This window comes from Oncorhynchus mykiss, chromosome 14 (assembly GCF_013265735.2).
Source record: "Oncorhynchus mykiss isolate Arlee chromosome 14, USDA_OmykA_1.1, whole genome shotgun sequence".
In the NCBI taxonomy this organism is placed as follows: domain Eukaryota; kingdom Metazoa; phylum Chordata; class Actinopteri; order Salmoniformes; family Salmonidae; genus Oncorhynchus; species Oncorhynchus mykiss.
Genome location: NC_048578.1, coordinates 37717108 through 37742449, shown reverse-complemented (window position 1 = coordinate 37742449; position 25342 = coordinate 37717108). Strand labels below are relative to the sequence as shown.

Genomic DNA, 25342 nt, shown 5'->3' with positions numbered 1-25342 from the left:
ACCTTTAAATGTTCACTTTTTTAAAAATTGTGATGTTATGTAAAAGTATAGCCTATGTCTGCATGTTCAGTGTTTTGAACAGTTCCTTTGACACGGTAGTACTTGTTCAAAACAGAATATAGTAAGTGTCAAATTTTAACTGGAACAAAGTAAACGATTAGTTACTACACAGCCAACTTCAGATTCAGAACCGTTCTTGACAACCCCCTGACAAACCCAGACCTGGTTTTGTTATTGATGAACTTAATCTGTCAATTCAGTGGACATGGAATTAATTGAACACTCATCTTTGTACTCCACCAAACCTGCCGCCATACCGTTCCCCCTGCTAACTGTTGATAGCAGAGGAGAGGAGTGGCATTCTCACTGTGCCAGTGTGAAACGGAAAGAGCCCAGACTCTCGCACACTTCCTTTTGTAATTTCCTCCTCACGGTCCCATTCAGGGGCGTTTAGGACCTTCCCCGTTAGAGAGAGGGAGAGCGTACGGGAGAGAGTACGGGAGAGAGAGGGAGAGAGAGAGGGAGAGCGTACGGGAGAGAGAGACAGAGAGAGAGACAGAGAGAGGGACAGAGAGAGGGAGAGAGAGAGGGAGAGTGAACGGGAGAGAGAGGGAGAAAGGGAGAGAGAGCGATAGAGAGAGGGACAGGGATAGAGAGAGGGACAGAGAGAGGGAGAGAGAGAGGGAGAGAGAGACAGAGAGAGAGACAGAGAGAGGGACAGAGAGAGGGAGAGAGAGAGGGAGAGCGTACGGGAGAGAGAGACCGAGAGAGAGACAGAGAGAGGGACAGAGAGAGGGAGAGAGAGAGGGAGAGCGTACGGGAGAGAGAGACAGAGAGAGAGACAGAGAGAGAGACAGAGAGAGGGACAGAGAGAGGGAGAGAGAGAGGGAGAGAGAGGGAGAAAGGGTGAGAGAGAGAGAGAGAGAGGGAGAGAGAGGGAGAAAGGGAGAGAGAGAGAGAGAGAGAGACAGAGAGAGAGACAGAGAGAGGGACAGAGAGAGGGAGAGAGAGAGGGAGAGCGTACGGGAGAGAGAGACCGAGAGAGAGACAGAGAGAGGGACAGAGAGAGGGAGAGAGAGAGGGAGAGCGTACGGGAGAGAGAGACAGAGAGAGAGACAGAGAGAGAGAGAGAGACAGAGAGAGAGAGGGAGAAAGGGAGAGAGAGAGAGATAGAGAGAGGGACAGAGAGAGGGAGAGAGAGAGGGAGAGCATACGAGAGAGAGAGACAGAGAGAGAGACAGAGAGCGACAGAGAGAGACAGAGAGAGAGACAGAGAGAGGGACAGAGAGAGAGAGACGGAGAGCATACGGGAGAGAGAGACAGAGAGAGAGACAGAGAGAGGGACAGAGAGAGGGAGAGAGAGAGGGAGAAAGGGAGAAAGGGAGAGAGAGAGAGAGATTATGGGAGGAGGACTGATTCCCATCAAACAAACTTTTTCTTTTAACACTTTGATTAATCTCTTTGTCTGATTGGTCCCTGGGTGTTCTGATTATGGATAATTGAGACATTTAACTCATTTTGATCCCACCCTATTTTCTTTTATTCATCACCTAGATTTCATAACTGGTGCACTAAAGCAGCAACAGTTGTCCATCCGTCAGAAGTAGGACAATAGTACGTTATTGATCCCAACTTGTGTGAAATTGTTGGCTAGAGCTCCACTAGTGTGGTGGGTTCTCCTCCCCCTCTGTGTAACTGTAAGCAAATCTCAACAAATATCTCTTGACTCATGGACTTATTTTGCCATAATGAAATGTGGCAATTTTCATGATAATAATTATTGCAAAATACCTCTTTCAGAGAGAGCCACTCCCTACACCCTCCTTCCTACTATTCTGTCTATGCATTTAGAGACACACTTTCCCTGCCTGTAAAAAAAAAAATCTGGCAGTGTTTTTTAGAGCCCAATTCATACAGTCCTATTTTTGTATTTTTCTTAAATTCTTGCCGCGATAAGCTTATTTATATCTCGTGTGGACATGGCGGCACGTTTATGAGTGGAAGTAGATGTGTAGAGTAGATGTGGGTGGACGTCTATTTAAAAAAAAAACATCTATTGAATATACACCATCACTAAGAAATGCATTGTTCATTTGTTTTAGGAAACATTAAAAGACTAACATAATGTATTTTCAGAATAGTAGAATGGCAAAATGTTTGAGTTGTATTATGTTACTGGTCTGTGCAGTCTATACGCTACAGTACATGGCCATGCACATGAAATCAATAGTTATTATGTTACTGGTCTGTGCAGTCTATACGCTACAGTACATGGCCATGCACATGAAATCAATAGTTATTATGTTACTGGTCTGTGCAGTCTATACGCTACAGTACATGGCCATGCACATGAAATCAATAGTTATTATGTTACTGGTCTGTGCAGTCTATATGCTACAGTACATGGCCATGCACATGAAATCAATAGTTATTATGTTACTGGTCTGTGCAGTCTATACGCTACAGTACATGGCCATGCACATGAAATCAATAGTTATTATGTTACTGGTCTGTGCAGTCTATACGCTACAGTACATGGCCATGCACATGAAATCAATAGTTATTATGTTACTGGTCTGTGCAGTCTATACGCTACAGTACATGGCCATGCACATGAAATCAATAGTTATTATGTTACTGGTCTGTGCAGTCTATACGCTACAGTACATGGCCATGCACATGAAATCAATAGTTATTATGTTACTGGTCTGTGCAGTCTATATGCTACAGTACATGGCCATGCACATGAAATCAATAGTTATTATGTTACTGGTCTGTGCAGTCTATACGCTACAGTACATGGCCATGCACATGAAATCAATAGTTATTATGTTACTGGTCTGTGCAGTCTATACGCTACAGTACATGGCCATGCACATGAAATCAATAGTTATTATGTTACTGGTCTGTGCAGTCTATACGCTACAGTACATGGCCATGCACATGAAATCAATAGTTATTATGTTACTGGTCTGTGCAGTCTATACGCTACAGTACATGGCCATGCACATGAAATCAATAGTTATTATGTTACTGGTCTGTGCAGTCTATACGCTACAGTACATGGCCATGCACATTAAATCAATAGTTATTATGTTCATTAAACAGAGACGACACACTTATATTTTACAGTAGGCTATGAATACAATGAAATATAACAGAATAAAATATAAAATAATATTCCCCCCCCCCCCCCCCCAACACAACTTGCGTCGTCACGGCAACGTGTGGAACCGCTGTCATAGTGGGGGAAAAAAAGGTGATATTTTGAAACAGAGCCCAGGACAAGCCCATGCTTTTTTCTTCATCCATGTTTTCATCTCTTTCCTACCCTCACTCCACTTTGTTAGGGAGCAGACATATGGCTTTACATTGACAGTATCTTCATCATGATACTGATAGAAAATAATAGCAATTTATATTTACAAGAGTCTCGTGTTCATATTTCAGATCCTCAGCGGACTTTTTTTGAGTTGTATTTACGTGATCAAGCAAAATAATAGATCTACATTTGGTTTAGGCTACATTATAAACTGGGTGGTTCGAGCCCTGAATGCTGATTGGCTGACAGCCATGGTATATCAGACCGTATACCACTTGTATGTCAAAACAGTTATTTTTGCTGCTCTAATTACGTTGGTAACCAGTTTTTTAATAGCAATAAGGCAACGCTGGGGTTCCTGATATATGGCCAATATACCACGGCTAAGGGCTGTGTCCAGGCACTCTGTGTTTGCTTGTGCCTAAGAACAGCCCTCAGCTGTGGTATATTGGCCACATACCACACCCCCTCGTGGCTTATTGCTTAATTATAACATGCTAAATGTTTCTGATTAGTGATAGATGAGAAAATGAATTGATGAGCTAAACCACCTCCACTTATTAGCCCAGTCAGAGAATTAACCAACTATACAGATGGAGATTCAGTGAAACAAAATCACATTGATTGATTAAAACAAGTCACAGTCTTTTGGTCGGGAGACTAGGCCTAGGCTACTAAGTGGCTGCGAGTGAAGAGTAAACTAATCCACTTGTTAAAGCTACACAACATTGCTGGCGAAATGTTCTGATCAGTGATAATGAACGAGCCAACTAGACAAGAGGATCTTGAGCAGCACTCACCTCAACTAAGCTAACGTTTCTAATAATAAACACTATCCAAACAAAGATTTAGTTAAAAAAATGCAATGCAGCTGAAAAAGTAGAACATACTAACAATTTGATGCCTTCAATTTCATTAGCATACTTTATTCCAATATGTTCATCGTTCAGTGATTTTTTTATTTCCACAGCAGTTCTTTATGGATCCATCCAGTTATAATTAAGATTATATATATACATTTTTTCATGGGTGAAGTGACTTGCGTTGCAAAGTTTAGAACTGCCAGGATGATAGTAGTAACGGGCGCTGCCTAGCAACCATCAAGAACTTAAGAGCGTAGTGAGTGCCAAAGCCACCTCAGCATTATGGCTACATTTAATACTAAGGCAAAACTCTGCCCATAACTTTTGGACTATAGGATTCCCAGATGGCGTGTATTATTGAGTCATTGTTAGTTTTACACTTAAGGCATGACTCTGCCATTGTGCTGTAGAATTTGTGAATTTTTGTCTCTTGTGTAATAAATTATATACATTAGTTTATAATGAATTATGTGTAAATTTTATTTTTATGTTCCAACATTCCCTCTATCTTGTGCCAATATCAGTTATTTTTAAGTCTTGTTTTCAATAGTTTATATTTTTTCAAAGAGATTGTCAGTTGGATAGGCTCTCTGCAAGGTTTTGTATAGCTTATCTATCATATGAACATCCTTTTTTCAGATTCAAATATGTTTCCTGAAGATCGAAATGTCTTGATATGAAACGTTGAAGTTGCATGTATTTGAAGATATCTACATTGGTCCAAAATTGCTTTTTAATTCTGTCATGGAAATAATTTCCTATTACCAAGTCATTTATGATTTCTATGCCTTTACCTTTTTATTTTTATTTTACCAGGTAAGTTGACTGAGAACACATTTTCATTTACAGCAACGACCTGGGGAATAGTTACAGGGGAGAGAAGGGGGAGGGGGGGGGGATGAATGAGCCACTTGGAAGGCTTTAGTTTACCATGTGGAATAGTTTATGGATGATCAGTTGATGTTCAGATGTGTCTGTTACTTGAACACTGTGAAGAATTTATTTGGGCTGCACTCTGTGGTGCAGGTAACGCTAATGAACTTACCCCCTGCAGCAGAGGGAACTCTGGGTCTTCTTTTCCTGTGGAGGGCCTCATGAGTGCCAGTTTCATCATAGCGCTTGATGGTTTTTGCGACTGCACTTGAATAAACTTGAAAAGTTCTTGACATTTTCCGCATTGACTGACCTTCATGTCTTAAAGTAATGATGGACTGTTATTTCTCTTTGCTTATTTGAGCTGTTCTTGCCATAATAATGGTCTTTTATCAAATAGGGCTATATTCTCTATACCACCCCTACCCTGTCAGAACACAACTGATTGCCTCAAATGCATTAAGAGGGAAAGAAATTCCACAAATGAACTTTTCATAAGGCACACCTGTTAATTGAAATGCATTCCTTGTGACTACCGCATGAAGCTGGTTGAGAGAATGCCAAGAGTGTGCAAAGCTGTCATCAAGACAAAGGGTGGCTACTTTGAAGAATCTGAAATATAAAATATATTTTGATTTGTGTAACACTTTTTTGGGGGTTGATTCCATATGTGTTATTTCATAGTTTTGATGTCTTCACTATTATTCTACAACGTAAAAAATAGTAAATATAAAGAAAAATCCTTGAATGAGTAGGTGTGTCCACATATTTTGACTGGTACTGTATGTCAATTAAGGGTACTTTAAATTACATACCCAAATCTAACTGCCTGTAGCTCAGGCCCTGAAGCAAGGATAAGCATATTCTTGGTAACATTTGAAAGGAAAAACGTTGACTGGTACTGGAAATGTTGTAAGTAAAAGCCCTGGGTGGGAAGTTGATACATATCCAAATCAGGAAGTTTAAAATCACTCCCTGACTTAAGAAGATAAAAGCTTTCCTCTTTATTCTGTAAGTTTTATTTGACAACATAAAGTCTGTTATGACCGAGTATAGTTATTTAAAGAATGTCTTCGGTAGGTTAATTGGTATTACCGAGAATAAATCTAAAAACTTTGGGAGCCATGACGACGCCATTCTGAAGATTCTACCTGTAAGATATATGGGAGGTTTGTTCCATTTCGTCAGATCTGCTTTCATATTGTTGAATAATGGGATAAAGTTATCCTTATATATTTGTTGTTTGTTGTCACTTATTAACCGTCTAAGTATTTCATATTTTTTCTGGTCCACTTAAATGATTGCTGTAGATCATGTGTTATTCCTAATTTTTTTTCTGATAATAGTTTTAGCAAGGGAGGCATTGAGTTTTCATTATTGGTCTGGTATATCAGGATATCATGAGCAAATAAGTTTAGTTTATATTCATGTTTAACAATACTGATGCCTGTTACGTTTGGGTCTTGTCTAATTCCTTCTGCAAGCGGTTTAATTGCAAGTGCAAACAGGAGGGGGGAGAGGGGACATCCCTGGCATGTGCCCCTTTCTAAAGCAATTGAATCAGATAATGTTTTATTTGTGTATATCTTTGATTTAGGACATTTTATATATATTTTTTATTAAATGTATTATTTCAGCTGGAAAGTTGGTTTGAAAGGTGTGTAATTGTCACTCAGTACAAATGGTGCCTTAATTTAGTATGTGTTAACGGACACCTATCCTAGGTGATAGTGGTTTCACTATCACAAAGATAACAACTAAGAAACACAGAAAAACTTGACAGTATTCACGCTGTAACCTTACACAACCTTGCATATGTACATATGTGCAACCCCCCCACCTTTCAACTCCCTTTATACAGCTCTGACTAGAGTTGACATGTGGTGAACAGATATAGGATCTTAATTTGATCACCCTTAATTTGATCACCCTGTTGATCACCCTACAAACTTGTAGTGTATTCAAGGTTTAAAAATTATTATAAAGTTTGTAATTTCCACAAAGTCAGACTTGATTTGCCCTAACTAAACAAAACATTTATCAACCCCTACAAAAATGTCAATTTAATTATAATCCACACAATCATTCACATTTCCCGTTGCTGCAGGATTATTTTCCTGCTGTGCGAAACTGGTCAAATTAAGATCCTACATCTGTACGTACATGTTGTTTGGAATGGAATGCCTAAATATCATTGTGGCAGTGCGAGGAATGTTAATTTAGACTAGACTAATTTAATTTAGACTTTGTTGAGGTTGTTATCTTGCTGGCATCAGATTCTGGCTCACATATGTTTTTTAAACTGTAATTTGTTTACCTCCTTCTTAGCACTTGTTTCCAATCACAGTTGTTCTTGTACTCTGAAATAAAACCGCTAGCCCGTAGAACGTGCAGAAAGTTGCAAAAGTCAAAAGGTTACAGTTAAACACTATGTATCAATATGTCATGTCACTGGAAGACGTTATAATGATTAATGTCAACAATAACTATAGAATGTAATAGAATTTCAGGTATTAAATGGAGATTTGCAAAGCTCCATCACTTTAAGATTAAAAATGGCGGTGTGCTATAAGCCTGTAAATACCATTAGTCACTGGTGACATTCACACAAGCAATAAACAGTGTTCCTGCCACTTTGGGTCAGACAACAACAGCCTACAATATAAATAACAATACTTATTTTTCTCTTTTGAAACAATACTTGTATACCATCCTTAGTTGTTGGTGCATTTTGATGCGTGTTGGAAACAAAAATGTAAATTATTTCTATAAAAGGATATATTCCACTTGCAAATCAGTGTAATAAATAATTTCAAGTTCAGTTATTGAACAATGTTATGTTGTTTGATTTTGAGGTTTTACGTACCATGTATTGAAGAATAATCACATTTTCCTCTGCCAAATTAAAAATGTTTCACTTTGCTTATGTAAAACCTCTCTCTCTCTCTCTCTCTCTCCATTTCTCTCTCTGGTCTGTAAACTAGTCAGGCCAGTTAGTAGTAACAAATGTTGCTTTGTCAGCTGATCAGTCCACCCCTTCGATTGCAACTACTCCCCACAATAAAGGAAGGAGGAAAACATTGAGACAATTCTGTTTGATAACATTGGAATAATTCCGCGACTAAGGATTCATCCCAAATGGCACCCTATTCCCTTCATAGTGCACTACTTTTAACCAGGGCCCATAGATCCTTAACCAAATCTTGCCACTCACTCACCAGGGTTTCACACTTCATTGTTTTATTAGTGTTCTTATCACAGTCACCATTCAATCTATTCTTTATTGTTGTCTTGACTGACAGATCCTTTGCTCTCTAGTTTCATTCACTTTCACTGCCTCTTTCAGAGACAAGACTAACTCACTAGGTATTTACTAAACTGGAGTGTCTCTATGGCTCCTTGGCACAATCATGTACAGAGATCCATTCAGTGATGATGATTGTAGTTGCACAACCCAACAGAATAAAGAAAGAAAGAAAGAAAAGAAGAAAGAAAACAGTGATTCTGTTTTGTGGCTGAACCCTGTGCTAACATGCTCTGGGTGGCAGACAGCACACGAAGAGGCTGGGTAGAGTGAGTGGAGGACATTTCTTTGGAGTTAGTCACTGCGAGAGAGAGAGAGAGACAGCAGAGGAGAGACTAGGCTCTGTTCCAGCTGGCCTGACAACTCTATCAAGGAATGTGGTAGAGGCAGGGTGGGGCCTGCTCAGCCCCGTAGAGCACAGCACAACACCCATCCCAGGGCCTGGCCTGCTCAGCCCGTTAGAGCACAGAACGACACCCAGCCCTGTTGCCTAGCACGTTGGTAGCCTGTTGCTTCAATCTCTTAGCAAGCTAACTGCTAGGGCTAGGGCAGGGCTGGAGGCTAGGGTGGGGCCCAGCCTCGTAGCCTATTGCTCCAATCTCTTAGCAAGCTAACCGCTAGGGTTGAGACAGGGCTGGAGGCTAGGGTGGGGCCCAGCCTTGTAGCCTATCGCTCAAATCTCTTAGCAAGCTAACTGCTAGCGCTGAGACAGGGCTGGAGGCTAGGGTGGGGCCCAGCCTCGTAGTACAGCACAGCACCTAGCCCTTTACCCTGTTGCTCCTTTAGCAAGCAAGCACTGCCTGAGGTAGCCTAGCCCGTTGTTCCAATCCAAAAGCAAACAAGCTAGCGGCTGACATGGTGAAAAGAACTTAGGCACATATAAATAAATATATATGTTTGACTGACTAGAACGGGGAAAAGCCCATCAGATCACAGACATTTTGACAGTACACTCATGGTACAATCAATATTGCTAGTCAGTCAAATTCCCAAGCCAGCCCTACACAGCTCTTATTTGACTAGGCAAGTCAGTTAAGAACAAATACTTATTTTCAACGACAGCCTAGGAACAGTGGGTCAACTGCCTTGTTCAGGGGCAGATAAATAGAGTTTGACCTTGTCCCCTCAGGGATTTGATCTTGCAATCTTCTGGTTACTAGTCCAATGCTCTAACCACTAGGCTACCCTGCCGCTAGCAAGTTAGCTAGCGCTGATCACTCCTCTGTGTGTACTGCTGAGCTGGTGATGGTCAGCAGTAGTCTGGGGGCCACACGGTTTCCTTTCTGGATTCAACCTACCTGAGATTTGTTCAGCTTAGTTTTGCAGTGACCTTGAACTAGTTTCCCAAAACAGTACTATGATAGGTGAAGGTGTTTCCCCACAATTCTCAGAACATTTCTGTAACTGTTATTCCAGTCGCCTTGCTTTAACTAATTGTGTTCGCTTTACCACATAGGTGTGACCAATAGTAAATAGTGTTTTGGACGTGTGATGCCCAAGTCAATGCAACAAGTCAATGCAACAAGTCAATGCAACAAGTAAATGCAAGTCAAGGTTGACATTTTCCTATGTTAATAGCACAATTGACAATATCCATTTATCTAGTCAGAAAATGTTTCCAAACAGACATTAAAACAACCAATGCAAATCAGATCAACCTTACCTGAATATGCTTCCTTGAATGGAATACAGAGCCCACAAAGTCGTCTGTTCTTTTAACCAATCGATTGGCCAACATTTTTCAACGTCTATTTTTCTATGTGTTTTAATGAACACACCCTATGTGTTTTAATAAAATCAACTCTATGCATTGAGCTTGTCTGATGCTTTAAGCTTACGGATTTATTAAATAAGACAAATGCCTCAAGAGGGCGCCAGAGATCTAGATAACCAGAATTTAAAAAACAACTTTAACCTGACCATCCTCCTCCTGCTGCTCATACTGGCTTTAAAAGATTCTGCCGTTACTCTCCTGAAGTTGCCGGTAATAGGCTACACCAGGAGTCGGTAACATTTCTCATGTGGAATGCCAATTTATCTTACCATTTCAACCGATCTGTGTGCAAGTTATGGTTTTCATATGCAATTTTTTTGTGAAACAGTTTAAGTTAATTCATAATAACTTATTCTTTTCTCAAAATCGTTGTTCACGTGGTTCATCAAAATTCCATCCAAATCTAAATGAAATTGATGCAAACCTAAAATGTAACTTCTATTGCTTTTGCCAACTATGTAAAAAAATAGCCTATATAAATCCAACAAATAAAAACATTGCAGCCTGCAGGTAGAAAATATCCTGATAAAAATAAATATCTGTTAAACCATATTCAGCCTGTCTGCAACAAACTTGGAACATTTTATCAACTATTAGCTTGTGTTGGCTGAAGCTTGCAACATTTTATAAAATATTCTGGGCCCTCAGAGTTTCCCACGCCAGTGAGCTTGGGACAGACACAGCTGTAGGCTATTTGCGCAAGCGATAAGAAGCAGTGCTTGACTTGGGCAGGAGCTCACTGGAGCCGAGTACCAGCACCTAAAATGTTCTTCTGCTCTATTCCTCTGATAGAATTAGCTAAAAGTTATTGTGGAACTAACTCCTGCACCTAAATATAACAGTACCAGCACCCAAAATGAGTGACCGGAACCTAATTCAGTCCACGTCAAGCACTGATAAGAAGTAATCAGGTAGGCCTATTTTATGACGTTTCCATTGGATCAGAGCATGACATTTTTTCCCTATCACGCTGAGTGGTAATTGAAAGGGAAAGAGCTGGAAATATTTTTCAAATACATGGAGGAACTATTATCATTCTCAAGGGATGTAAAAACAGACTTTTCTTGCTGTTTGAGGTGAAGAAAACATTACTTTGAGAAGCTCCACAGCTCATTAGTGGTGGTGTGTTAAGCCAATCAGAAATACTATCAGATGCTCAAATGGGCACATTTATATGCCTACATTTGCACGCAGGCCAGGTAGCCTATAGACCTACTTCTATGCGTGCATGTCCTTACTCAACATTGACAGGAGCTCTAGACTAAATTGACAAAACTCGCAAATGGAATGAAATATACCAAAACTTGTTTCTCACAAGTGTAGCATAGGTTGTGTACTCTGGGAGGCGCATGGCGGTCGGGCTAACACCCTAACGACCGAACAATCGGACCAGTCGACTGATTGGGGTCAGCCCTACTACATATGTTGTTGATCTCCCCTTCGTGACAGGAGACAAATGAATACAACGCCTCTGGTGTCTGCTAGTTTAGACAGCTGCCGTACCCTGAGTCTCTCTATGCAAACACAGTGACAATCCGACCTCGTATCGCTTGGTGTTTATCATCACTGACCTATCTATTTCAGTACCGGGCAGAAATAACCAACCAGCTAGCTGCGCCAACAATAAAGCAGTAAGGATAGGAAGACGTTTTAGCTTGGTGGTGTTGTGATGAAAGACTTTAATGAGGGTTTGAAATGACTGGCGGCCGGGGGAGGGGGGTCAGTTAAGGGAGAAACACTTGTTGGATCCGTTGCCAGACCCTATCGCTATAGACAACGACATGTAGCTATGACGTGCTTGGTTTCTGCTCTTCTGCAACTTCAACAGGAAACACAAACGGAACACCGGAGTGATACATAACTATAAATCAAGCTTAGATCCAATTTGTTAACACTGCGACTGTGTTATGCATCAAAGGTTTGCGTTTGATCCTCAAACTAGTTCAGCCTGTCAAGTAACCAATCAAAATCCTGGAAAGCTTTTCGTATTTTTACCCTTTACTGTAACTATAACTTTGCCTTTGAGTTCTGTTTTTCAACTGAAAGTGTCTCTAATAAACAAATAAAACAACAACCTGTTTGCTGTTGGTGAGGGAAGACAATCCAATAAAGTCTCTTAGGATTGTAAACACAGTTATTTGTTGTATTGAACAGTTCAGCTTTATACAACAACAGGGGAGGAGGCAGCAGACTAATGACAGTTACAACAAAAAACAACTTGTCTTTAAAGAATTTTGAAAATGGGGCAGGTTGTCACTGGTCCATGCCTGTCTGTGAGGAATCCAGTCCACCATTTGCTGTTACTGCTCCAGAGGAAAGACTCTTCTTTGTTTCACAGTACCCTCGTCCAGTCAAAGCAGTAATCTTCAAACGTGGACAGGAATTGTGACCTAAGCCGAAAGGAAAGCATTTTTAATATAACGTACCAAGTTCAGCTTTTACTGTCTAGACAAATGGCAAAGTTTTATTTGAAAATAAATATATATCAATACCAAAGCAGTTGGCTAGCATATGCTTATACAATTATAACTTTGAAAATATAGTCGTCTCAAAGCTTAAAGGCTGTGCTGAAAATGACCATAATCATTCAGGAAATCAGAATTCTCCAGATACTTTATAGTATGAGTCATGAGTCTTAAATCAGATAAGTATGAGTCATGAATCTTAAATCAGATAAGTATGAGTTATGAATCTTAAATCAGATAAGTATGAGTCATGAATCTTCAGACATGTGCTAGTACAGTGAGCTCCAAAAGTATTGGGACACTGGTTTCCATCCGACCTTTTTATGTGAGTAAAGCTCATGTCGAATATATATATATATATATAAGGACAGGCCTGATGGAAACGGACATTTTTCAGTTAAACTTTCCAAATATCCACAAAAAACTAAATACGCTAGACAAGGTGGGATCTTTTTGTGTCTGTAAAATGATTTAAGCGAGAAATGTTGGTGTTGTCCTCCCCACTACTACAAAAAAATGTGGAAAAAGTCATGGGTGTGGGAATACGTTCGGGAGGCGCTATAACCTCAAGCGAGACGCTATCTGTTATGTTGGCCTAAGGCTAGTCGCTAGTTGTTTCTAAGATGTTAATAGACCTTAACTGAAAGTGAATCTTGGCTAAACGTATTAGCAGCCACATGCAGACATCAGAACTAGGCCTACGGGAGATAGCAGCTGGGTATGTGAGGTCTGTGTACAAGCCAAGGTGTTGACTCCCCAGGCGAACATTATAAGTAAAGGGCCAATACCTCGTGACTGTTTTTGTATGGGACTGATTTGGCAACGTTTGATAGTCCAGCAATGTGTGTTCAGACATACTAGTCTTTGCGTTGAGTTGGGAAACTGAAATGACCTGCCTGCAGTGTATCTTTTGTGTTGAGTGATCTATGGTGCATATTTAAAATGGCTGCCTGCTATGGTCTGCCACATAATTCACATTACCCACTGGGCACAGACGTCAGTTTAAACGTCTAGTTTTGATTTACATTTGGTTGAGTTGTCCACTAACGTCAATTTAATGTGAGATCTTCTAAACATTTAAACCACGTCGTTGGATTTAGGTAAAAATTTGGGTGAAAAAAAAAGACCTTACGTTGATACGTTTTTGCAAATCCAATCAGTTGTTCAACGTCATCACATAGATTTTTTTGCGATGCAGCATGGTCTAAGCAGTAAGCTGCATACACATCATTTAAGGGAGTGTTTGACATAATTGGTACTCTTTGCCATCAAGACTTCATTCTCGCCCAGGCAGGTTCATTGTTAATGTTTCGGAGTGCCCCTCCAGCTGATTAAAGGAATTCTCTCTGAGGTGAAAGTTCGTTGCATTGTTAGGAAGACACAATCACACGTAGTCATGTAGACTAGATATCCCTGGAGCAATAGCGTAGATGTACGGGCGTAGTTTATGCATTTGTTTCTATGTCTTTCCGAAAGCCATCAATGAAAAAGTGTCTTGAAGTTGGTTGCTCTCTCGTGTGAGTAACATATGCAAGAGAGGTGTGTGTGGACGTGAGAATGAACCTAACTAGTCGTTCAATCAATGTGATTAACTCCTATTCCTCTTCTCTCTCCGTGTGTCCCTCTGTTAACAGACAAACAGGAAGCAAAGAGACAGAGCCCTTGGCCTTGCTTGAGCAATCCAAAGTACGTAAGTGTCCTTCATTCAAAGATATAGTCCTCCAAGATGTTGACGACACAGACTAAACGCAACACAAAACATATCAGTTACTGTAAACTGAATATCTCCACAAATATAATAGAGTTCATCTTGTTTTGTTCAACAGCATTCTATTGTCTTTGTTGATTTAGACCTTGGTGATTCTAAAGTCAGACTCTAGAACCTCTTTTGGAATGTTTGTCACAGAACCTTCTTTGAACCTGGAAGGTCATGTCTCCATTCAGCTGTGAAAGGCCTGCCTTGGAGAAATCTGACACCCTGTGTATGCCTCCTCTTTGCCCCCCATGCCATTGCTCGACCACCTGTTTAGTCCAGCCCCCCACCTTTAATATGAAATGGCAAGTCAAGCACTGCCAGATCACACTGTTTAACTGTTGGTAGTAGCAGCTGCAGCAAGATACATTGTTAGTGTCCAAAGTCTAAGGAAACCGCCAAACAGTATGTAGACAATATAGCCAATAAGGGAGAAAGGAAACAGGCGTATACAGAATTGTTCTGTGGTCAGAAAGAGGCGGGTTAGCTAACTGGTTAGGAGCTGCCATTGTCAGAAACCAGAAGCTTTCTGGTCGGGTGGTCTGTCCTCGTGTTCCCTGCAGGCTTTCTCTCATAGCACAGTTACACAGCAAACCACAATGATGATGTATGATGCTCATCCCCTTCCCATTCCTTCCCTCCCATACCTTCCCTCCCATACCTTCCCTCCCATTCCTTCCCTCCCATACCTTCCCTCCCATTCCTTCCCTCCCATTCCTTCCGTCCCATTCCTTCCCTCCCATTCCTTCCTTCCCTCCCATTCCTTCCTTCCCTCCCATTCCTTCCTTCCTTCCCTCCCATTCCTTCCTTCCCTCCCATTTCCCATTCCTTCCTTCTGTCCCATTCCATCCCTCCCATTTCCCATTCCTTCCCTCCCATTCCTTCCCTCCCATTCCTTCCCTCCCATTCCTTCCGTCCCATTCCTTCCCTCCCATTCCTTCCTTCCCTCCCATTCCTTCCTTCCCTCCCATTCCTTCCTTCCTTCCCTCCCATTCCTTCCTTCCCTCCCATTTCCCATTCCTTCCTTCCGTCCCATTCCATCCCTCCCATTTCCCATTCCTTCCCTCCCATTCCTTCCTTCCCTCCCATTCCTTCCTTCCCTCCCATTCCTTCCCTCCCATTCCTTCCCTCCCATTCCTTCCTTCCCTCCCATTCCTTCCCTCCCATTCCTTCCCTCCCATTCCCTCCCTCCCATTCCTTCCCCAAATGTTCTTCTTTGACTTTTTTTGTGCCCAAATATTGACTTTCATGTCTCCCTTGAGCACTTTTCGATGAGCTCAATGATTTGATTCGAGTGTGGTGTGTCCTTCGACAAGTAGATATATATATTTTTTGCACTCAAGGTACAGAGAGATAGAAATGGAAGGAAGATAAGTTGTTTGACTGTTGTTTTTTCTGCTTTCTATGACTGCTTGTCTGTCGTATGATTCCATGAACACAAGTCTTGTTCACTGTTTGTTTACCCCTCAGCCAGCTGGTCATGTGACTTTACATTACAGCAATACAGTGTTGTTTACCCCTCAGCCAGCTGGTCATGTGACTTTACATTACAGCAATTATACAAACCATAGTTTCCCTCCTGATCTGTGTGTCTCTTTGATGTTAAGAGTTGGATTACGGTACTTAACAGTTGTTTCCTCTTCCTGCTCATATTTCATTCCTTTCCTATATTGTTCTTCCCTGTCTCCTTTCCTATAGAGTCCTTCCTTGTCTTCTTTCCTATAGTGTTCTTCCCTGTCTCCTTTCCTATAGTGTCCTTCCCTGTCTCCTTTCCTATAGTGTTCTTCCCTGTCTCCTTTCCTATAGTGTTCTTCCCTGTCTCCTTTCCTAGTGTTCTTCCCTGTCTCCTTTCCTATATTGCCCTTCCTTGTCTCCTTTCGTATATTGTCCTTCCTTGTCTCCTTTCCTATATTGTCCTTCCCTGTCTCATTTCCAGTCTTTACAAGCATTTTGCTACACCCACAATAACATCTGCTAAACATGTGTATGTAACCAATACAATTTGATTTGATCTCTAGTGTGAGGAGATTGTCTAAGTGAAAGCAAGTTGGGAGAAACATAACATTGTGTAGTTAATGGACAGAAAGACTGGAAATATTAAATGAAATTCACTAACAAATAACTGGAACATTTAAACAGTTCTCCTCTCTCTGTTTTCTACAGAGGTTGTAAAGCAGCTGTCTGTGGTTTTAAGGTCCCTGGCATGATGACAAGTTTACTTCTAGGCTGACATTCCACAGGAACTGGCCCTGGAACAGTTAGGCCCTCCTCCCATGTTCTCCCTCTCTCTCACCCCCCTGCTCTCACCCCTCCCATCCATTTGTTCTCTCCACTCTCTCACCCTCTCCTCCCCTCCTTCCCTCCCTGTGTTCTTTCCTCTCTCTCACCCCTCCCTCCCTCCCCGTCTCCTCCCTCTCTCTCTCTCCCTCTCTCTCTCTCTCTCTCCCTCTCTCTCTCTCTCTCTCTCTCTCCCTCTCTCCCTCTCTCTCTCTCTCTCTCTCTCTCTCTCTCTCTCTCTCTCTCCCTCTCTCCCTCTCTCTCTCTCTCTCTCTCTCTCTCTCTCTCTCTCTCTCTCTCTCTCTCTTCCTCTTCATGTTTCTCTCTCCCCCACCCATCCCTCCCTCACATTCTCTCTCTGCCCCTCCCAGTACACCTTGCCAGGAATATGTCAAAACTGTGAGAACAAGGACTGCCCAAATACTTCTCTAGATCATGAAGCCATGTTCCAAAAGAGGGAGGGAAGCGGGAACAGGAAAATACACAACAGTAACGAGGCTATATACAGGCGGTACCAGTACAGAGTCAATGTGCAGGGGGCACCGGTTAGTCGAGGTAACTGAGGTAATATGTACATGTAGGTAGAGGTAAAGGGACTATAGATAGATAATAAACAGAGGTCCTGGATGGCAGGAAGCGTGGCCCCAGTGATGTACTGGGCTGTACGCACTACCCTTTGTAGTGCCTTGTGGTCGGAGGCCGAGCAGTTGCCATACAAGGCGGTGATGCAACCAGTCAGGATGCTCTCGATGGTGCAGCTGTAGAACCTTTTTGATGATAAGAGGACCCATGACAAATCGTTTCAGTCTCCTGGGTCTCTAAAAATCCTTGAATGTCTCTATTGCAGACGCAGATAAGCTCTGAAATGGGGAAACAGTCAGATGACCAACAGATCCCAGTGTAGTAGAGAAAAATGATTTTGATGATTTCTAATTCCTCCGATGAATGCAATTTTGGAGGGCTCAGAGGTGTGTCACGTGTGGTGTGTGCGCGTTCGATCTCTAACATGGCGTGTTGACTTTGATAAAAACATGCGCGCACACACACACACACACACACACACACTCTCTCTCTCACTGTTTTTGATTTACTTAGAATACATTTTGGTCATGGTAATACGGATTCGTTTTAGATTGTATTACTAGCTAGCAGTGTCAGTGTATTACTAGCTAGCAGTGTCAGTGTATTACTAGCTAGCAGTGTCAGTGTATTACTAGCTAGCAGTGTCAGTGTATTACTAGCTAGCAGTGTCAGTGTATTACTAGCTAGCAGTGTCAGTGTATTACTAGCTAGCAGTGTCAGTGTATTACTAGCTAGCAGTGTCAGTGTATTACTAGCTAGCAGTGTCAGTGTATTACTAGCTAGCAGTGTCAGTTGACCTGAGTGGAATTTGATCTTCATGAGTTAATTAGATCAAGCCGTCTTTGATGAATAACACCCTATTCCCTATGTTGTGCACTACTTTTGATGGGCCATGGTCAAAAGTATTGCACTATGTAGGGAAAAAGGTGTCATTTGGGATGCATCCTTTGACATTGCAGATTCAGTAGGTCTGCATAGTTGCCTTGTTAAAGTCACTCCCTTTAGCTGGACTGGCTGTGCTTGTTGTTGGGTTTGAATGTACCAGCAGTATATGAATAGAATCTCATAGCTATGATCTGATTCATATCTAGAATTACTTACATTACGGTATATGTCATTTCGAAAGCATGTGCATTCTAGAGAGAGAGAGAGAGAGAGAGAGAGAGAGAGAGAGAGAGAGAGAGAGAGAGAGAGAGAGAGAGAGAGAGAGAGAGAGAGAGAGAGAGAGAGAGAGAGAGAGAGAGAGAGAGAGAGAGAGAGAGAGAGAGAGAGAGAGAGAGAGAGAGAGAGAGAGAGAGAGAGAGAGAGAGAGCCTAAGATTTTCATTGCAAGACAAGAGACATCATCTTCTTTGGTGTAAATATTGTTCATACTGTATCTACTGTCTTGTCTGTTTCCATGTTTCTATAAAATCACATGTTATTTGTCACATGCTTCGCAAACGTAGACGAACAGTGAAATGCTCACTTAGAGGATGGTATATATATATATATATATATTTATACATGGTACAGAACAATCAGTCAGCAAACTTTTGAAGAAATATGTTTTTCTGTACAGTATTCATCTGAACGTTCTTTCCATAAAGGTCAGGAATGAACATTGAACACTGGATCATTTATCTTCACAGTCAAATGGCACCCTGGGTCTTGGTCAAAAATAGTGCACTATGTAGGTAACATTTGGGATGCACCCTACACAGTCTTCTTGATGAATTAGGGTCCCTTTGAAAACGGACGTAATTGTCAGTCAGAATCTAAAGCATGGTGTAACATAGGCCTCCGCTGTCTGCGTAGGTGGAGGTTGATACAGCATAGACATGGCTTATGTAATTACAGGGGTGGGATGTTGGAGGAGTTGACATTAACGAAACAATGGGTTATCTGTCCCCAATGTGTGTGTTGGACGGGACAGGCACTCACCCTGGCAAGTATATGATGTAAACAAACCACTTTCTTGCTGTGTTGTATTTTGCGGCGCACTTTTGATCGTTCCTCCCTGTCAAAGTGCTTTATATCTCAGAGCATTTCCTATTATTCCGTACGGAAATCCAAGAGACTCCATTTTGTATGATATGTTACGTTTCGTATGGTATGTATTCATTTGTGGATGTCCATTATCCATTTCTTATGATATGTTACGAATTGTAATTTGTATGAAATGTTATGAATTGCATTTGTACAATATGTTACTAATTGCAATTTGTGCAATATGTTACAAATTTGCTAAAAGTACAACATTTGACAAATTTGCGAAACGTATGATATGTTACGAATTCCAATTTGTTGTGGTCAATGTTAGCTAGCTGGCTAACGTTAGCACTAGGGGTTAGGTCTAAAGGGTTAAGGTTAGGGTTAGCTAACATGCTAAGTAGTTGCAAAGTCACTAAAATGTAGTGAGTAGTTAAAAAGTTTCTAATAAGCAAAAATTGTCTGTGATGAGATTCGAAGACGCAACCTTTGGGTTGCTAGACGTTTGCCTACTCATCCACTCAAACCAACCATCCTCTTTTCACATTTGCCTTCAGTAACCATCTGTCTTATGTCACCATACCAAATATCATGCTAATTTGAGTGTCCCGGATTTACGTTTTCTATGTTACGTGTAGGCTATGAGACCAGGTTGGATATGCAGCATAATTTTGTCTGTTGCATCACAGGGTTTAGCCATCACAGTTCATTTACAAAAAAATGGGCCTTCCCTAAACCTGTGAAATCAAAGGGTGGAACCCACTAATCCCTATCTGTAAGTTATACATCCAGTATTATTTATGTGCTTTCACAACCTTGAACACCCCAGCGAATTGACGATAGTTACAAATGTGGAGGTCTATTTCACAACAAATAGTTGACAGAAAATAGTCTTGTCAGCAGTCACACCAGGGCGCTACAACAAACATGGGAAATTACAGTTTGTTCTTAACCTTGACTGAGCTATTTCTATACAGCCTGATGTGTACAAAACAAGTTCAATAAAATAAAAATAAAAAGTATGTATATTTATTTGTGTGTGTATATGTGCATGTCTAAAGAATGGCAGCTACAGCTACATTGTTCTCAGTATTGACATTGGAGGTGTAGACTGCAGGATCAGGCAGCTTTCCTCAGGGCAGGGTGTGGTCTCAGTCCAACTCCAACCAAATTTCCACACCGCACAGGAGAAAGGGAGGGGACCTGAGAGTTGGCTGGTTTTATAGGACAAGACAATACTACTCACCTATCAAGGGTTTTTTAGCACCATCTATTGGACATTGCATATATCTTGGCCATTGCATTTTTTTAAAACCTTTTTGAACCTACACATTTAACTAAGAACTAATTCTTATTTCAGTGACAGCCTAGGAACAGTGGGTTAACTGCCTTGTTCAGGAGCAGAACAACAGATTTGTACCTTGTCAGCTCAGGGATTTGAACTTGCAACCTTTATATATCTTGGAAGTTGCATGTATCTTGGTAGTTGCATGTATCTTGGACATTGCATATATCTAGGACATTGCATGTATCTTGGACATTGCATATATCTTGGTAGTTGCATGTATCTTGGACATTGCATATATCTAGGACATTGCATATATCTAGGACATTGCATATATCTAGGACATTGCATATATCTAGGACATTGCATTTATCTTGGTAGTTGCATGTATCTTGGACATTGCATGTATCTTGGACATTGCATATATCTAGGACATTGCATATATCTAGGACATTGCATATATCTAGGACATTGCATATATCTTGGTAGTTGCATATATCTTGGACATTGCATATATCTAGGACATTGCATGAATCTTGGACATTGCATATATCTTGGTAGTTGCATGTATCTTGGACATTGCATATATCTAGGACATTGCATATATCTTGGTAGTTGCATGTATCTTGGACATTGCATGTATCTAGGACATTGCATATATCTAGGACATTGCATATATCTTGGTAGTTGCATGTATCTTGGATATTGCATGTATCTTGGACATTGCATATATCTAGGACATTGCATATATCTAGGACATTGCATATATCTAGGACATTGCATATATCTAGGACATTGCATATATCTTGGACATTGCATGTATCTTGGACATTGCATATATCTAGGACATTGCTATCTAGGACATTGCATATATCTAGGACATTGCATATATCTAGGACATTGCATATATCTTGGAAGTTGCATGTATCTTGGACATTGCATATATCTAGGACATTGCATATATCTTGGACATTGCATATATCTTGGTTGTTTGCATGTATCTTGGACATTGCATATATCTTGGAAGTGGCATGTATCTTGGACATTGCATGTATCTTGGACATTGCATGTATCTTGGAAGTGGCATGTATCTTGGACATTGCATATATCTTGGAAGTGGCATGTATCTTGGACATTGCATGTATCTTGGACATTGCATGTATCTAGGACATTGCATATATCTTGGAAGTGGCATGTATCTTGGACATTGCATATATCTTGGAAGTGGCATGTATCTTGGACATTGCATATATCTTGGAAGTGGCATGTATCTTGGACATTGCATATATCTTGGAAGTGGCATGTATCTTGGACATTGCATGTATCTTGGACATTGCATATATCTTGGAAGTGGCATGTATCTTGGACATTGCATGTATCTTGGACATTGCATATATCTTGGACATTGCATGTATCTTGGACATTGCATGTATCTTGGACATTGCATGTATCTTGGACATTGCATGTATATTGGACATTGCATGTATCTTGGAAGTTGCATGTATCTTGGACATAACAACAGCTTGTTGTAACTATGCAATGAGTGACAGGTAGAACATGGTTTTCGTAAAAACAAATACACATGCAAATACGTCAGGTGCATTAAGTTTGGTACACATTTTTACAGGGTTTTCATTTTACAGATGTGAATGGTTTGCTGATGATATGAGAAAGCATGTTCACGAGTCAACAGTGCTCATGTTATGTCATGTTTTGTTTTTCAGGAAAACCAAGGCAGAAACAAACGACACCAGAGCATAGACAGAGGACAAGAAAAAACAAAGGTATTTCACCTACTTAGAAATCACCTTAAGAAATACTATAGTCTTTGTTTGCATTTTATAATTCTTGTGGTTTCTCCTCTCTCTCTCTCTCTCTCTCTCTCTATGTAAAGATCCACCCTTGAACTAACTATTAATGTTGTTGGTCTTGAAAGTGTCTGAGATTATTCTTGTATTGAAAAGCTCTATGTAAATTAAATCTATTATTAATTTTTAAAGGATGGCTGAGGAGGAGGAAACCAGGGAGGTGCTCTTCTCTGACTGGTCGGGTCCAGAAAAACAGGGAATGACCCTTGAGCAGTCAGGCGAAGGAGAGATCTATGTCAAAGAGGTGAAAATGGAGTCGCCTGCTGGACGCACTGGAAGAGTACACGAGGGTATGTAACGGTGTTAGAATTGCCCTTATGTACAGTATTCATTTTCTATAATACATTGACTTAATTGTTTTCTGCTGTTATTGAATCTCCCGATATCTTATAATTTGTGTAAGTTGATATACAGTAAGGTTTGATTGATCTACCTTTCTTTTTTCAAAGTGGATTTTTGACTGACGGATTTTAACATGGTATCAATGTTCTCTTGTGTCGTCCCCTTAAAGGTGATCAAATTGTGGGTGCCACCATCTATTTTGACAACATGAGTTCCAAGGAGACGACGGAGCTCCTCAAGACCCTAAACAAACACAAGGTTGGACTGAAACTACAGAACAAGGACAAGTCACCATGCCGCTCCCCCATGGGCACTCTGTCACCCTGCCGATCCCCAATGGGCACTCTGACGTATGAAGGGAGAGGAAGGGTTGGAGGCTCCAGCCAAGACATTATTCTGGTATGTAGCTATGTTTACTGTGCAAGCAATGTTAAGTGTATTTACTTGTGTGATGGTGCGGCAAAGATTGGGATTTTACAGGATTTTAATAAACTTTTCAATGGCTTTTACGTGAACACTAGGGTTGGGGTCAATTCTATTTAACTTCCAGTCAATTCAGGAAGTACACTGGAATTTAAATTATCTTCAATGGTTTTAAAATAAGGAACATTTAGATTTGTAATTAGAATTAGGTTAACTTTCTGAATTCACCGGAATTGAAATGGAATTGACCTCATCCTTGGTAAACACAGACTTCTTGAATTCAGACTTGTCTCAAATAATCAATACGTCTTCTCAAATAGACTAAATTACATATAGAAGGTTCATAACGTACAGCAACGTATTATTACCTAAATATAACAAATTCATGAATTACTGATTTCACCTTCTTTTGATGAGAACAGAGTGGGGATGATGAAGAATACAAGAGAATATATTCCAAGAAGATTAAGCCCCGGCTGAAGTCTGAGGATCTGGCGGAGGGCGTGGACGTCCGTACGGAGCGCCACAGCAGCACCAGCACCGACGGCAGCACGATCACTACCATCACCCGTCGCATCACTACCTACACTGTGGACATGCCAGAGGGCGTGGACGAGCAGCTTGATCTAACCAGCCCAGAGTTCAAAGGGCAACGGTACGACCAGTCAGGAGGGGGCAGCTCGTCTCAAATCCGAGTTTTACACGGAAGCGGAAGCTCTTCAGGTGTAGGAGGTGGATTGGAGGGGGGTGATTTTGAACTAGGAGGTGATGGTGTTTCCTTCACTGGGCCGGATGTAACTAGCTCTTCTGAGAAGCACTGGAGCACTGGAGGGGTGAAGACCACCACTGTTACAAGGCAGATAGAGGGGGGAGATGGTGGAGCAGCAGGGATCAGATTCAAAGGATCTAGCTTTGGGATGCCTGGGGCGAAGGGTCAGCGGGAGTTTGGCCTCTATAGAGGGGGTGAGCAGGGGGAGCAGGGGGGCTTTCAGGTTTCAGGTGACTCAGCTGACTACCAGGCAGGATCAGTCAATGTCACGGCACCTGGAAGAACAACAAATATTTCCTCCAGCTCCATATCAATGGGTAAAGGGGAGGTGAGAGGAGTAGACGTTCATTTGCCTGGTAGAGGCAGTGCAGACTGGCAGGGTAGGGTCGGAGGTTCAGTACCTGGAATAACTATTAGTGATCAACAGGTGAGAGGGTCTGGGAGCGTAGGTCTCTCCAGAGGCAACCAGGGTGGGGTTTCCTTACCCAACATGCCAGGCATTGATACAGGCTTGAATGGGGGCAAGATATCAACAGACATAAGAGTGCCAACACTTGACATCAATACAGGCATGAAGGAGTCTGGCTCAGTGAAAATGTCTGTAAAAGAAACAACAATGGAAAGCAAACTCAAAGGTGGCATCAAAATGCCATCATTTGGACTGAACACTGGAGGTGCAGACAGCGATGGAGATGTTAAACTACCGAAGGTCAAGGGTAGTGTAGATGTTTCGGTACCTGGGGTAGATGTAGATTTATCAGGCGCATCTATGAATATGAAAGGAGGAAAGACGATAGGTTCACGTGTTGATATAGAAGGTCCAGAAGGCGGATTCAAGATACCCAAAGAAAAGATACCATCATTTGGAGTCAGAGGAGCCGGACTTGAGGGTCCTGGTATCGATGTCAACCTACCAAAAACTGACATTGACATCAGAGCTCCCAAAGTAGATATTGAAGTGCCAGATGTTGACATTGAAGGTTCAGGAGGATTTAAAATGCCAAAGGTGAAGATGCCCTCATTTGGAATCAAAGGCCCTAAACTTGAGGGTCCAGATATTGATGTCAACCTACCTAAAGGTGACATTGACATCAAGGGACCTAATGTTAACATCAAAGGTCCAGAACTTGACTTCGAAGGCCCTGATGGGAAAATCAAGGGTCCAAAATTCACGATGCCATCAATGTCAGGCCCAAAGGTCTCAATGCCTGATATGGACATCAATCTGAAAGGCCCAAAGGTGAAGGGGGATTTGGGTATGTCAGGAGACCTCAAAGCACCCAAAGTAGACATAGAAGGTCCAGATGTTGACATTGAAGGTTCAGGAGGATTTAAGATGCCAAAGATGAAGATGCCCTCATTTGGAATAAAAGGATCTAAATTGGAGGGTCCAGATATTGATGTCAACCTACCAAAAGCTGACATTGACATCAAAGCTCCCAAAGTTGACATTAAAGGTCCATCAATATCGG

The 25342-nt window shown here is 41.3% G+C and overlaps 1 protein-coding gene across 28 annotated transcripts in view; it reads left to right on the top strand.

Moving 5' to 3' along the window:
* Nucleotides 1-25342, top strand: part of LOC110489227 (neuroblast differentiation-associated protein AHNAK) — a 44419-nt gene that overhangs the window by 2789 nt on the left and 16288 nt on the right. For 24 of the 28 annotated variants that reach the window (XM_036943505.1, XM_036943501.1, XM_036943497.1 and 21 more), the window contains exons 2-6: nucleotides 14236-14287; nucleotides 22193-22252; nucleotides 22469-22626; nucleotides 22848-23077; nucleotides 23524-25305. In XM_036943505.1, the coding sequence (XP_036799400.1) occupies nucleotides 22470-22626; nucleotides 22848-23077; nucleotides 23524-25305 (2169 nt within the window). In that variant the 5' untranslated portion in view covers nucleotides 14236-14287; nucleotides 22193-22252; nucleotide 22469. Of the gene's footprint in view, nucleotides 1-14235; nucleotides 14292-22192; nucleotides 22253-22468; nucleotides 22627-22847; nucleotides 23078-23523; nucleotides 25328-25342 lie in introns of all 28 variants that reach the window. The other 4 variants (XM_036943488.1, XM_036943481.1, XM_036943482.1 and 1 more) reach the window with 4 other exon arrangements.